Source organism: Cervus elaphus, chromosome 24 (assembly GCF_910594005.1).
Source record: "Cervus elaphus chromosome 24, mCerEla1.1, whole genome shotgun sequence".
In the NCBI taxonomy this organism is placed as follows: Eukaryota; Metazoa; Chordata; class Mammalia; order Artiodactyla; family Cervidae; genus Cervus; species Cervus elaphus.
The window spans coordinates 41,646,496-41,661,526 of NC_057838.1; the positions used below are offsets into that span (position 1 = coordinate 41,646,496).

At 41.5% G+C, this 15,031-nt stretch overlaps 1 protein-coding gene across 1 annotated transcript in view; it reads right to left on the bottom strand.

The window, feature by feature from the left end:
- Positions 1-1,315: 1,315 nt before the first annotated feature.
- LOC122683057 (collagen alpha-1(III) chain-like) overlaps positions 1,316-15,031 on the bottom strand; it is a 51,056-nt gene continuing 37,340 nt past the window's right edge. Inside the window, exon 2 of the mRNA XM_043886583.1 lies at positions 1,316-4,300. Within this exon, the coding sequence (XP_043742518.1) occupies positions 4,279-4,300 (22 nt within the window). The 3' untranslated portion in view covers positions 1,316-4,278. The remainder of the gene's footprint in view (positions 4,301-15,031) is intronic.

The following is a 15,031-nucleotide window of genomic DNA, read 5'->3' on the forward strand; positions in this document are numbered from 1 at the left end:
AGTTGTTATCTCCTCTTTTTATCACAAGCATTCACAATTCTTTATCTTCTAAATCTTAAGTTTATTAATCAGCCTGAGGCAAGGAGATAAAAATATGCTGATACAATTACAGGGGGGTGAGCTGATAAATATCATCAAAGAGTACAACTGAAAACACTTTTTATTTAAATATCTATCTTAGAGAATTTCGGTTTGTGAGTTTACAGTGCTTCTAGGGAGCATGGCAGTTTGAGAGACAGTGACCTCGTCCTTCTGGTTCTTTTGATGACTGTCAGAGCCTGGAAATTTTCTTCCTGGAATCTATTTTCCCCAGCAGTGCCAGGCACATGGTAATGACTCGATAACGTTTTCATGGAGTGAATAAACTGTAAAATTGGAACAGAACCGTCCATGGATATAGTAAGGATATGAATGAAATGACATTTAAAAGATTTTTTAGTCTTAAAGGTAACAAATTCTGAATTCTTCCTGCTTTGAATGGGACATAAATTCAAGAGTATGTGATTTTGTACAATGTAGGGATTGTAAATATCCCCAAATTATATAAATAAGCTTTTTCTTATCCCTTGCAACCTCAGGTACAGGATTTTATGGGCTCTTCCAAATAGAACATGTTTTATGCACAAAGGGTTTTGGATTTTGCAGTATATATTTTTTATTGACAGCTTTGATGATTCAGGGCTGATTGCTATGTTAAGAGAGTGTCAGTTACTTGGTTAATTACATTTATCACCCAGGATCCTTTGTCTCTTCATAGCCACTGAGTGTTTGGAATTTTTGTGTGTTACTTGTGTATTTCCCTCACTGCAGTGAGTATGGTTTTTATACTTAGGTGAAACTGCTAATGTATTGCTTGGTAGATCATGAGCAATGGGCTTCTGACAGCTCTGTTCATTAGTCAGTGTGGGGTAAAAAATAAAAGAAACCACATTGATGTAGAAACAGAGTGTGAACCAGCAATTACCATCAGAGAGCACAATTGAAGCCACATTTTATTTAAATATTTATCTTGTGAATTGATTCATACAAAACAAGAAGCCGTTTTTTTATTTATGAATGGCTTCGCCGCTGAAATTTGAAGAGCGAGATCGCTATTTGAGTTGGGTTTGATGCAGTCCATGGCTTAGTGTACAGAGAGCTAAATAACGCCAAATTATTCATTGTGATGTATCATTAAGATTGCTATGTGTGAATGTGTAGAAAGATGATAACGCCGTGCAGCTGTTCACTTTGGAATCCCAACTTTGCATAGTAAGGAGGAAAAAAAGCTGATACATAACTTTTAGTACCAATAATAATAGCAAATATCCAGAGATGCTAACCATGGGCCAATTTTATTTTATATATTAACCTGTGAGGCGAGTACTGTTAACACTTTACAGGTGAGGAAGCAGGGGTACAGTGAGATGAAAGGATTTAGCCACGTTCACACCAGAGTGCGGGACAGGACTTCTGGGGGTCCTTGGCAAAGACCCCACTCCTTGCTGGCCCTACTTCATATTTGGTAGCTCTTGATGGGGACAATCTACCTCAGCTTATACATCAGCGGGGACGAATCTGTGTTCTCTGTCTTACAAGGACTTCCAGTAATGGCAATTGCAAAAATCTTCCAGCTAGCTGGCATCCATTTCATTAGCCTATTTAGAAAGATCAGGAGAACTCTGATGCAGGCACTCACCACATATCTCTGTTTATTACCAAACAGGATTGTTTGACCTTCCCTCCCCTCCTGGTACTCCATACACAAGGGAAGACCTTCCACTCATGTCTGACAACCAGGTCGTAGACCAGAGCTTATTTGCCAATTACATTATATAGAAATTTACATTACTGTAGATAAAGGAGCTCCAAGCATCAGTTTGTGTGAGCACTTGGGACCCGTGGGAGACACCTAAAACAAAATCTTAAAATTAAATATTGGCCTGTGGAAGGGATCATGAAAAAAATAAAGCACTAACTGTAGATATCGTTTAGAAGATGAAAGATGAAGGAAAAGGAACAAAAAGAGATAAACATGTAAATAAAGTTATAAATAAGGAAAACAAAAGAAAGATCCACTTTTCTATTGCGTATATTGGGAGGAGATCTATAGACTAACTGGGTTTAAACACTTTTTGCTATTTAAAGAAGTCCTGCCAGAACACAGTGGAGTATGGATGTGGCATCATTTTGCTAAGTATACCCAGATGTGTGAAAATCTGAACACTGACTCACAGTAACCAAACTCGCAAGAGATGGATATAAAGCGGGAATGTAATTCGTTTATGATGCTCTCTGTCACTACAGAAACTATCACATTCTCCTCACTGAGCTCTCTACTGTCTCCCTATGGACAGAGCTTCATGGAAAGCAATATTAGGGATTAGAAAGTTGCTTTCTTAAACATGGTCATAGGAAGGAAAATTAGTCTTGTGACCTCAAAGGATGGTGTGTTAGTTGAGACTGTCTCCAAGGCAAATTATTAGAAATCAAACTTCAGTTGGCTTAAGCGAAAACTACCTTATTAGCTCCTGGGAAGAGGAAGTCAAAGGGTTCTGACACAGCTGGATTCAGGAGTTTGAACAGTGTCAGCTAGATTCTGCTTCTCTGTCACTTAACATGCAGTTGGGCTGTAGGCTTTATGATGGTACGGAGACATGTCTCTTAAAAAGGCTTGCCCCTTGGCCATTGCTTGATGAGGATTTGTTGAATATCCAGAGAACAAGTTCTTGAGCCACGACACTTTCTTGCCAGGAAGTTCTGGAAAGTAGCTTAAATTTTGTCCCTCTGTAGAAGCACTGTAGAGTTTCTTCAACCTTTTTATCCTCAGAATCACTTTAAAATATCCACTCCCAGCCCTTTCTCCTATGGAGTCTATGCAGTGGATTTGGTCGGAGTCAATTACCTGTGCTTTTAACTAAAGGGGCAGGGATTTCTATGTTTAGGAGGGGAGAGGCACTGGTGTGGATCGACACTGATCAAATTTTAATGTACGTAAGAATGATGTGGGTGGGGATCTTGTTAAAACACAGGTTCATTACTTAAGAAACAGAGACTGACAGAGAACGAGCTCATGGTTGCCGGTGGAGAAGGGGTGTTTAGGGAGTTTGGGGTGGACATGTACACGCTGCTGTATCTAAAATAGAAAACCCCCAGGGACCTGCTGTAAGCACATGGGACTCTGCTCAGTGTCAGGTGGCAGCCCCAATGGGAGGGGAGTTCGGGGGAGGATGGATGCATGTATATGTATGGCTGTCCCTCTGCCGTTCACTTGAAATTGTGGCAACATTGTTAATCGACTATACCCCAATACCAAATAAAAAGTTTTAAAAAGTCAATATTAATTGAAAAAAATTTTTGAGTGACTTGTTCTACATTAAAAAGAAACGGAAGTTACCTAACAACAACAGAAAACACAGATTCATATGTGGTAAGTCAGAGATGGGGCAAAACTTCTGCATTTCTAATAGGCTCCTGGGTGATGTGAGCGCCGCTGGTCTGGAGGACACACATCGGAAACCACTGATCCCAGACTGTTGGTTCTCGACTGGAGTCGGGTTTGCACACCAGAGGACACGAGGCGATGTCTGGAGGCTTTTTTGATGATCACAACTGAGGGAGGCATTCTGCTGGCACCCAGTGGGTAGACACCATCAGTGCTGCTGAAGATCCTACTGTGTGCAGCACAGCCCCCAGCCGCGGAATCATCCAGTCCCAAACGTGACACGGCTGCTGGTGAGGAAGCCTGCTGAGGACTGTCTCCTCTGTGTAGCACATTGCGGTACTTGGTTAGCTAAACTTGCTATACTTGGTTAGCAAGCATTATTTGCTGCCTCCACAGTCTAGTCTGGTCCCCTCCAGGTTCCCTGATGATTCCTTGTTTGGATTTTAGCTATTGGTTGAAGTACTTAAATCACATACTGGCCCTGAAAACAATAGCCACTGTGATCACTCCTTGAGACCCTTTCTGTGCCAGGCGTTGTTCAAGGCATATCATGCACAGAGTGTAAGGGACATTTGACCCTTGAACAACACAAGTTTGAACTCTATGTGTCCACTTGTATGCAGATTTTTTCAGTAAAGACATACTACAGCACTGTACAATCCAAGGTTGGTTGAATCCCCAGATGTGGAACTACAGATGGGTCAACTGTAAAGTTATACATGGATTTTCAATTGCATGGGTGGGTTGATGCCTCTACCCCCCACATTGTTCAAGCGTCAACTGTAGATAATATTATTATCCCATTTTCTTAATGTAAAGTCTGAGGCTCTGAGAGGTTAAGCAGCTTTCTTGGGTTATTTCTGCAGCTGATCCAAACTGTAAAAAAAAAAAAAAAAAAACACAATAATTGTAAAATCATTGGTTATTACATAAATAGCATGTGAATGTAGTATAAAAAAAACACATAAAAGCACACACGGAAAAAGAAATCTGTTACTCCTCTTGCTGCCAGCCATACCTCTCTTTCCCAGAGGTATGGTTGTTCTCAGTTTCTTGGGTGTCCTTTCAGAAAGAGTCTCGTATTAAAAGATAGATCGATATTAATAATTTACACAGAATGATAGGCTACTGTATTAGTTTCCTAGGGCTGTCATAACAAATCACTTCAGACCGGGTGGCTTGAAACAACAGGAATTTATTGTCTTGTAGCCCAGAAGCTGGGAGTCCAGTTGTTGGTAGAATAGGTTTTCCTGAAGGTTCTGAGGGAACATGTTCATACCTCTCCACTAGCTCCTGTGGCTGCATCACTCCAGTCTTTGCTCCCATCTTCACATGACCTTCTATGTCTGTATCTGCATTTCTCTCTCCTTATAAAAACACCAGTGTCTTGATTTGAGCCTACTCTAATCCAGTAGGACCTCATTTTCTGCAAATAAGGTCATATTCCAAGGTACCAGGGATAAGGACTTTAGCATGTTTTTGAGGGGAGCACAGTTCAGCCATCAACAGGTACCAAATTTTGTTTGTATCTTACTTTTTTTCACTTAATGTGTGTTGGGTATTGGTCCATGTCTGTAGCTAAAGAGTTGGCCTTTCAGTGGCCCTGTCAGATTCCACTGTATGAGCATACCATAATCATTTAATAAGTTCTCTGTTAGTGGATGTTTAGGTTTGACAGGTCTTCTATTTGGTACTCACTTTTATTTCTTTCCCTTTATTTTTAGAGCATCACCAAGCAAATGGGAAAATAAATTACTCCCCATACATTCGTATGTCTCAATTTCTCAGTCAGGAATGACCAATAAAAACCTATTATAGAAAGTCCAGAAATGTCTTTTGTTTCCTAGCATGGAGGAGCACAGTTTCACAAACTCTTGTTCAGTGATGACTGTTACGGTTCACCACGTTTGCTGGACATCGCCAGCACCATTTGGGGAGCTGCTGAAAATGTAGACTGTGCATTGCAGGCAGATTCTTCACCGTCTGAGCCACCAGGAAGGCCCACAGATTGTGGGGCCCCACACCAAACCATCTCCCAAGTAGGTATGGCCCTGGGAGGCATATTATTAAGAAACTACCCTGTGGTTCTAGCAGATAATTCAGATAGAGAGCCCCCAAACTGTGTTCCTTTAATTGTGTCTTGTACTGGGAAGCTGGTGATAAATATAGTTCAGTCCTTGACCTCAAGGAGCCTGTGGTTTCTTAAGGAAAACAGAACCTCGAACAGATTGTTATGATCTAAGAAAACACAGGGAGCCATCCGCACAGCCCAGGTGTAGAGGCTGGATGGGATGCAAGGGAGGGAGCCGATGCCTTCGCTGAAAGTTGTAAGCTAACAGTGAGCTGAGCATGAGGGCAGTCTGGGCAGAAGACGCCACGTAAGCACAGGCAGAGTGCAGACCCACGTTTGTGTGTGGGGAGAGCCTCGTTTGGGGGTGTCACTGAAATGCGGTGACGGAGGTGGGAAGGGAGGATGTGGGTGCAGGGAAGGCAGCCAGTGTGACATCACACGGGCCTTTTGTATGCCTCCTGGCCTACTCGTGCCTAAAATGAAGCAGCAAGCTGATCCATGATTGGTCCCTAAGGTCCCCTCGGGCAGACTTGCTCATGCAGGAGGGTGAACCCAGAGGTCTGAGGAGACTGATCAAGTGTTTCTCAGTCATGCCCTTGACAGCCTGAGCCCTGGGGTGGAGATGGTGACAGAGAAGACCCGAACCCACAAACGTTAGGTTGCCATCAATAAGAGCAAAGGCGTGAACAGGGGAACAGCATCCCTTACAATCCCATCCTTGTATTTTAAGGAAACTGATGCTGCAGACATTGGTAAGAGGCTGGGGGAAGGTGAAAAGAAACCAGAACCATGGCTATATGGAGGCTAGCCATCTGGAGTCAAGTCTGCCTCATCAAACAATCCCTAATTGTTTTTAATAAGGTACATAAGTTATGTTTGGCTTCCTCTGCTCTGTGCAGTCTCCCTGTTGAGACTGTTTTTTATTTTCTTATGAAACAATAAGGCCAATATAATTAAAGAGCAGTGAACATATTCGCTTCCCAGTGACTAGTGCAGGTAATTATGAGCGCCTTCTTGGAGGAAGGGTGGTTGTTTTTCTTCTTCATGTTGCAATTTTAATAAAGAAGGAGATGGCAGGGTAAGATGAGCACTGGTGAAGTTCCAATCTTCCTTCGTCCTTCCATTTACAGCAAAGAAATGTTCCAGAGCAGACTGGAAGAGGGCCAAGATGGAAACACATGTCTGTCTGGCTCACCGTACGTACTCAGGCCTCGCACAGTCCCTGGTACTTAGAGGATACTTGGTAAATAACAATTGACTGATTATATAAGAACTGACTGACCATCATCAAGAGAAGGAAGGACACAAATATTCTTGGATTACCAACTCAGCACTAGGCACCATAGAAAGATGATGGTGATTGTCCTGTTGAACTTTCCCCTGTAGAATCGGGGACCTTTTTAAAACTGCCAAGGTTGGCAAACAGAGACTAAAAAAACGGAGAGTTGAGTGTCCTGGGACAGCATGCTCAGGGTCAGCATCATGATGTAAAGGAGGTAAAAGGATGGTACAAAAAGATTTTTAAACAGTCATTTTCAGAGAGAACAAGGGAGTAATACAGCGTACAGAAATGAAAGACTGACATTTCCAGCCCTAGGAAGAGCTGAAAAACAAATAAGCACCTGAAATATAATCCTCACAGACTAGGAGGACCAGTGAAGTAGGGAGGGCAAACAAGAAATCACCCTGCGTGGGATATGGGGTCACAGGCATTTTCCTTCGGCTGCTGCTTCTGGAACACATGCTGCTTGTCACATGGTGAAATGCTTCCCGTGTGCTGGAATGTTATGCCTCCTGAGACCCCTGTGAGACATATTCTAGAAACCACAGTTTACCAATGAGGAAACAGATTCTACAGGATAAGAAGCCAGCCCAAGATCCCACAACAAAGACAAAGCCAAGCTCTAAGACCAAACTGAGTTGTCTCCAAACCCTGAGTCCTGATGTCAACACTTGAGTTCAGTTGTTCAGTTCAGTCACTCAGCCGTGTCTGACTCTTTGCGACCCCATGGACTGCAGCACGCCAGACCTCCCTGTCCATCACCAACTCTTGGAGCTTACTCAAACTCATGTCCGTTGAGTCGGTGATGCCATCCAGCCATCTCATCCTCTGTCATCCCCTTCTCCTCCTGCCTTCAATCTTTTCCAGCTTCAGGGTCTTTTCAAGTGAGTCAGTTCTTCGCATCAGATGGCATCAAAGTATTGGAGTTTCAGCTTCAGCATCAGTCCTTCCAATGAATATTCAGAACTGATTTCGTTTAGGATGGACTGGCTGGATCTCCTTGCAGTCCAAGGGACTATCAAGAGTCTTCTCCAACACCACAGTTCAAAAGCATCAATTCTTTGGTGCTCAGCTTTCTTTACAGTCCAACTTTCATATCCATACATGACTACTGGAAAAACCACAGCTTTGACTAGATGGACCTTTGTTGGCAAAGTGTCTCTGCTTTTTAATGTGCTGTCTAGGTTGGTCATAGCTTTTCTTCCAAGGAGCAAGTGTCTTTTAATTTCGTGGCTGCAGTCACCATCTGCAGTGATTTTGAAGCCCAAAAAAATAGTCTGTCACTGTTTCCAAGAGGTGACTGTACTTGAGTTGCATTCCATTTTACCTACACTTCTCACTTCGTCTCAGATGCAGCCAAGGTTATAAGGATATAACTGATTCTGTGCCTCCATCTCATGATTTCCATATTGGCAATATGAAGTCACATGCTGTTTTTAAGAAAACAGTAGCAGATATCAATATGTGATCATAGTCGTTCAATAGCTTATCTTTTTAGTGCTACAGGGAACTAAGAATGAATGGGACATGGACCCTTGAGAGATGTAGTATTTAGCAGCTGAACCAGGGAACTGGGCACAAAGAACCAAGTCACCTGTGACTATACTGGTAATAATAGCATGTTCTTGATAGCCTGCTATGGGCCTCCACACTGAAACACACTTTCCCTGTGCAGAGAGGAATATAGGCAACAAGCCACAGGAGCTCAGGTGAGGAGCCATGGCGTTGAGCTGGTGGCATCACAGAAGATGTGTTAGAAGAGGTGACATTGAGTGGAAACTGAAAGACTGGTGAGAGACCCTAGGACAAAGAGAGGATGGACAGGTCATGAGGGGACTGGTGAGGGGATTCTGAGTGCGTGCAGGCAGGAGTATGATACCAAAAGGGAGGGGTTGGGAGGAGGCTGACCAAGATGAGTCACACCAGGTCACCACAAGCTTGAAATGGCAGACTGAGGAGATTGAGATTTAATAGGTGATATGGAGCTGTTAAAGTCTTTAGCCATCTTTTTTTAGGGCCCCAAGGAAATCAAGCTGTTCAGAAATACTCAGTGAATTTGATAAACAGCAAATGGTTCGGAAGAGCCCCATGTCTTCTATACCTGGTAGACCACTTCAGTTAACCGGAATAGGCACTTAACTCCAAATTGGCCTAGACATGAGGAGCTTAAATGATTACAGTAAGTTGCGATTCCGGAATGAGGTTGATGACTTAAGACAGAGCCGGATTGGAAACCCATGCCAGCTTGTGGGGTTTGGGCCATTCTCCATCTCGTGGTTTCTCCTCTGTAGGATTCTTGGGTGGCTCCCCTGGCCCGGCCCAAGCCCTGTCCTCTCAGCAGTATTTGTTACAGGAGTCGATCTCTTTCAGCAGGAATGCCATCCTCCTGGAATCCAGCCTCTCGGCCCAGGTAGCCTCATGTTCCCATCTTTGAACCAGTCTCTGAGATCAGAGGGTCACGTGGTCTGCTGAGCCAACCCTGAGTGTTGCTTCCACACCTGGTATTAGAAGTGAAGGTCGGCCTACCTGCATCTGGAGGACTGAGAGTGGGGAGGAGTGGTTCCTTAGAAAGCAAAAATCTAGGGTGTGGTTACCAGGACGAAGAGGAACACTGGCTTGGCAGACGGAAACAACCCATGTCCATGACAGAAGCTCCAAGGGACCCAGCAGAAGGAGGACCTTTGGGAACACATGGTGATAGAGTCAGTTCTCTGAGGCACGCGAATCAGAAGCATCCTCCAGGATCCCTGATGGGCTGCTTGCTTGACTCCTGTTGCTGGGCCCCCTGTGGGACTATCGACCGCTAAGAGGGTCTTTAGAGAGAGGGAACTCGACTCAGAGTGGGATGGGGAAGTGGAAAGCCAATTGCAGAAAGTAGGAGTTCTGGTTTTTCTCAAGGTTTAGAAGCTGTGAGCCAGAGGAAGCAGTTGATGTAATCACTTCTGTAGTGTTAGGCCTGCAGTTGCCAAATCAGGGTGAAATTTGCATGCGGGTTTTCTGTGCAGAATGTTGTTCTCATGCTAATAGAGTTGCTGCAAACACATCTGCCCACCTTATGAATAAATCCTGTGTTTCAACCAGTCGCCTGCTGTTTGAATCTCAGGAGCACCCAGGTCTTCTTGTAATGTGGGTACTGATGGGAGAAAGGTGAGGGTTTTTTGCTTGACCCAAGATATATTTGAGAGCTAGGACTTTAAGGGTAAAGGGGAAGTCGTTCTTTGTCACAGACTGATCCCGGTGAGCAGTTCTTCCTGAACACAGTCTAGAAGTCATCCACACAGGCTCTTCAGAGATTCTGGTCTAAAGTGAATCTCCCTGTAGATCCATTCCTAGCCTGGACCTGGCTGCTTATAGAGGTGTCTGGGGGATTTTTTTTTTTTTTTAAGCAGCATTGGAGGTAGGGAAGGAAGGATTGGGAGTTTACGATTACCAGATGCAATGCCAACTATTATATATAGGATGGATAAGCAATAAGGTTCTACTGTATAGCATAGAGAAATATATTCAGTATCCTGTGATAAACCTTAATGGAAAAGAATATGAACAAGAATATATATATATATGTATATATATAACTAAGCCCCTTTCCTGTACAGCAGAAATTAAATAACATTGTAAATCGTTATGCTTCAGTAAAATTAAACAGACCAAAAAAAAACAAAAACAAAAACAGTACCAAAGCCTGGGCCACCATTAAATCTAGTACTTCAGTTAGATAGTCCATCTGTCTTGGGCCTCATTTTCTGATCTATAAAATTGATAGGCTTTGGCTACATAATTCCTGTTGGTGCAGGCTGTGTGTAAGTGCTCTCTCTGAGACTGGAATTTCTGAAGTATAGCTAACCCATCTGGAGGAGCCCACAGAGCAATAGTACTCAGTAATTGAGCATCAAGTATGTGTATCTTCCTCGATTTCTGGTGAGATTGTGTCCCAGTAAATCCATCACAAACTGAAGATCCTGTAAGTTGAAAATGGATTTAATACACCTCACTTACCCAACATCACAGCTTAGTCTAGCCTACCATAAAAGTGCACGGATCACCCATGTTAGTCTACTGTTGGGCAAAATCGTCTAACACAGAGCCTATTTTATACTTGTGTTGAATATCCTGCCATTTATTTGGATACAGTATCAGAAGTGAAGAACAGAGCGGTCGGATGGATACAGATGAACGGTATAGACTGCTTACCCTCATGAGCACGTGGCTCACTGGAAGCCGCGGCCCCTGCCTGTGCCCAGTATCACAAAAGATTATTGCTAGCTCAGAAAAAAGGTCAAATTTCAGAATTCTGTTTCTACTGAGTCGAATACCACTTTTGCACCATCAGTTCAGTTCAGTCGCTCATTTATGTCCTACTTTTTGTGACCCCATTGACTGCAGCATGCAGGCTTCCCTGTCCTGCACCATAGTGAAGTCAAAAGTCATTAAGTGGGACCATCATTAAGTCAGGACAGTCTGTAATTCAAATTCAAACCTGAAATTGGAAGTTCTCGCCTGAGAGTGGTTTTGCTACCAGGAGACACTTGACAAGTCTGGAGGCTTTCTCGGTTACCATGGATGCTGTGCTCTGGGACTCCAGGGTGGAGAGGCCAGGGATGCTTCCTGCAGCAGCTAGTATTAATATATCCCCTACACTGAGCATGAGCCGCTGTGCTTTTCTTGTGTTGTCGAGGTTGAGAAACTTTGCCTTTGGGAGTTCAGATTTGTCTTCCACAGTCAGAAGCCCCACCTGTGTACCATGATATCGTCAGTCTAATCCTCTAGGGTCACACCTGCTTGGTTCAACTGAGAAGCTGCTAGAAGCTGTTTTTCGTGATAATGCATAACCTAGCTACATATTTTCTGGTTTTTCATTTTGACTTTCTCTTAATATATGAACCACTTTCTATACTGTGACACATGGTTACCAAAGCTTTTTTCCCCTTCTTCCCTCTTGTGTTTCTTCACACCACACCAGTTTGAAGTGGGGGCGAGAGGGACATCTGTTTGGGCCTGAGCCTCTGGAGGAGGCCCTAAAAATGTCTTGAGAAGAACTGAGTTGGAGACCAAAGAGGCGGCTATGTGTGGAGGCCCTGGGCAGCCCTCTCAGCTCCAGAAAGATGATGCTAAAAGAAGCGCTAAGTGCTCCCATCTTGTGTTTATACTCTTCCTATTTCACAAAGTGAAAAAAATAAAGTTAAATTAAGAGGTGCTCACCAGCCTTTAGGAGTTGGAGATTTTTTGTAATTTTTCAGAGCCAATTGGCCGACCAGAGGACTTTGGCATTTATGAGATGAACACAATGTACATTAGATATGATGGTGTTTGAGGTACCAAACTATTTATTTTATGGAAGGTTTTCCCATTTTCCCTAGTTGATGAACTGTTCATGCATGACTTATCTTGAGTTTGGTTTGACAAAGTGAGTGTTGCTAGTAAAGGAGGAGAAGAAAACTAATCGATAACACAGGGGGCTCAATCTGCAAATGACCCATCTCCTAGCCTGTGATTCTAGGAGGGTTGCATCTCTAACAAGAGGTGGTGATATCATGACTTTAGTTTAAATGCACTTTGGAAAGATTACATAAGGAGACTTTCTCTAATGGATAAATAGGAGCAACTTAGAATTTTAGTCTCATGACTATTCAAGGAAAAGGATTTTCTAACAAGAAGTATGTATGCTAAATCAAGGTCTCTATGGAGAGCTTGTTATATAAAATAACTGTAAAATTTTGAAGAACTCTAGAAGGAATATAGTTGCTATAGACCATTTTGAAATCAAGACACACTTGTGAAAATTAGTTTCATCATTTTTAGGGTAACGTATAATCTCCACATGGAAAGGTACATTTATAGTATAACTTGACTTTGCTGTCATGGAGGAGGGAAGGAAGCAGTTTGGCCAGAAACGTCAAATTTCCTAGATGCTGAGGTTGTTCCAGATGAGTGAGTGATGATTCCAACTTGTTCATTTCCTTGAAGCGACTAACCAGTCAAGATGCCTCCTCTCCTCTCTGATGAAGCACAGAGGCATCGAGCCAGGTGTGCCCATCTCAGGAAGCACTGGCTCTTTTTTTGTTTTTTTTTTCCCTTGTATTAAAAAATTTTATTGAAGCTTAGTTGACATTGTTGTGCTAATTCCTTCTGTATAGAAAAGGAACTATTATACGTGTGCATTCTTTTTCATTTTCTTTTCCATTATGGTTTGTCATAGGATACTGAATGTAGTTCCCTGTGCTGCACAGTAGGGCTTTGCTGTTTATCCGTCCTGTATGCAGTAGTTTGCCGCCGCTGATCCCAACTCCTGTTCCTTCACACCTCCACTCCCCCTCCCCCTCGGCAGCCGCAGTTCTGTTCTCTGTGAGTCTCTTTTTTTTCGTAGCTGTTGGTTTGTATTGTATTTTAGACTCCACATATAAATGGTACCATGCAGGATTTGTCTTTCTCTGACTTATCTCACTTAGCGTGATAATCTGTAGTTCCATCCATAATGCTACAAATGGCGTGATTTTCTTCTTTTGATGGCTGAGTAATAGTCCATTGTTCCATTTCATTCCAACACACACACACACACACACACACACTATGGAATCTCTCTCTCTCTCCCCCTCTCTTTGTGTATATATCTAGATATAGGCAGGTATCTATATATACAGGTATGTGTGTATATATATATATAGGTGTATATATATATAAGTATCTGTATATATATATAGGTATATATATAGGCATCTGTGTATATATATATAGGTTTATGTATATATAGGTATCTCTCTATATATAGGTATCTGTATATATATATAGGTATCTGTATATATATAGGTGTGTATATATATATAGGTGTATATATATATAGGTTTATGTATATATAGGTATCTCTCTATATATATAGATATCTGTGGGTGTATATATATATGTATATATATATAGGTATCTATATATATATATATAGGTATCTATATATATATGTATATATATAGGTATCTATATATATATAAGTGTGTATATATATATAGGTATATGTATATATAGGTATCTCTCTTTATATATAGGTATCTGTATATATATATATATATATATAGGTATCTGTATATATGTGTGTGTGTATATATATATATGTATCCCTCTCTATATATAGGTATCTGTATATATATATATATAGGTATCTGTATATATATGTGTGTGTATATATATAGGTATCTGTATATATAGGTATCTCTTTCTGTATATAGGTATCTGTATGTGTATATATATATATATAGGTATCTGTATATATAGGTATCTCTCTCTATATATAAATAGGTATCTGTATATATATCACATCTTTTTTTTTTTTTTATATCACATCTTCTTTATCCATTTCTTTGTCTGTAGATGTTTAGGTTTCCATGTCTTGCTATCTTGGCTATTGTAAATAGTTCTGTTTTAAACATAGGGATGCATGTATCTTTTTGAATTATAGTTTTTACCTGGGTAGGTAAGCCCAGGAGTGGGATTGCTAGATCAAATGGCAACTCTAATTTTAGCTTTTTGAGAAACTTCCATGCTATTTTCCATAGTGGCTGCACCAATTTACATTCCTACCAACAGTGTAAGCAGATTTCCTTTTTTTCACACTCTCTCCAGCATTTGTTATTTGTGGACTATTTACTGATGCCTATTCTTACTTGTGTGAAGTGGTGGCTCATTGTTGTTTTGATTTGCATTTTTCTAATAATTGGTGATGTTGAGCATCTTTTCATGTGCCTATTGGCCATCTGTATGTTTTCTTTGGAGAAATGTCTATTTAGGTCTTCTGCCCATTTTTGTTTTTTTTGATCGGCTTGGTTTATTTTTGTTGTTGTCATTGAATTGTCTGAGCTATTTGTATATTTTGGAGATTAAGCCCTTGTTGATTGATTTATTTGCACATATTTTCTCCCATTCCATAGCACTGACTCTTTATCAATGGATTTCTTTCTGTGAGTGCCCTTAACCAACATTTTCTGATAAAACCCCAGTTTTGAAGGTATCTTGTCCAACAGCCACGCAGTTTCCGAGTCAGATGTTTTATAAGTGACATCTGTCTTGATCAGTTTGCATAAGCAAATGACTTGTCCCAGATTGGTAACAATATTTGCTTAAGTATTTGAGAGGGAATTTCTCCTTTGAAACATCAGAGTCCCAAAATTATATGCCTTATAAAAAAAAAAGTCTTTTTTTAAAAAAACTTTTGTATTGGGGTATAGCCAATTATGATGAACCTAAACAGTGTGTTGAAAAGCAGAGATGT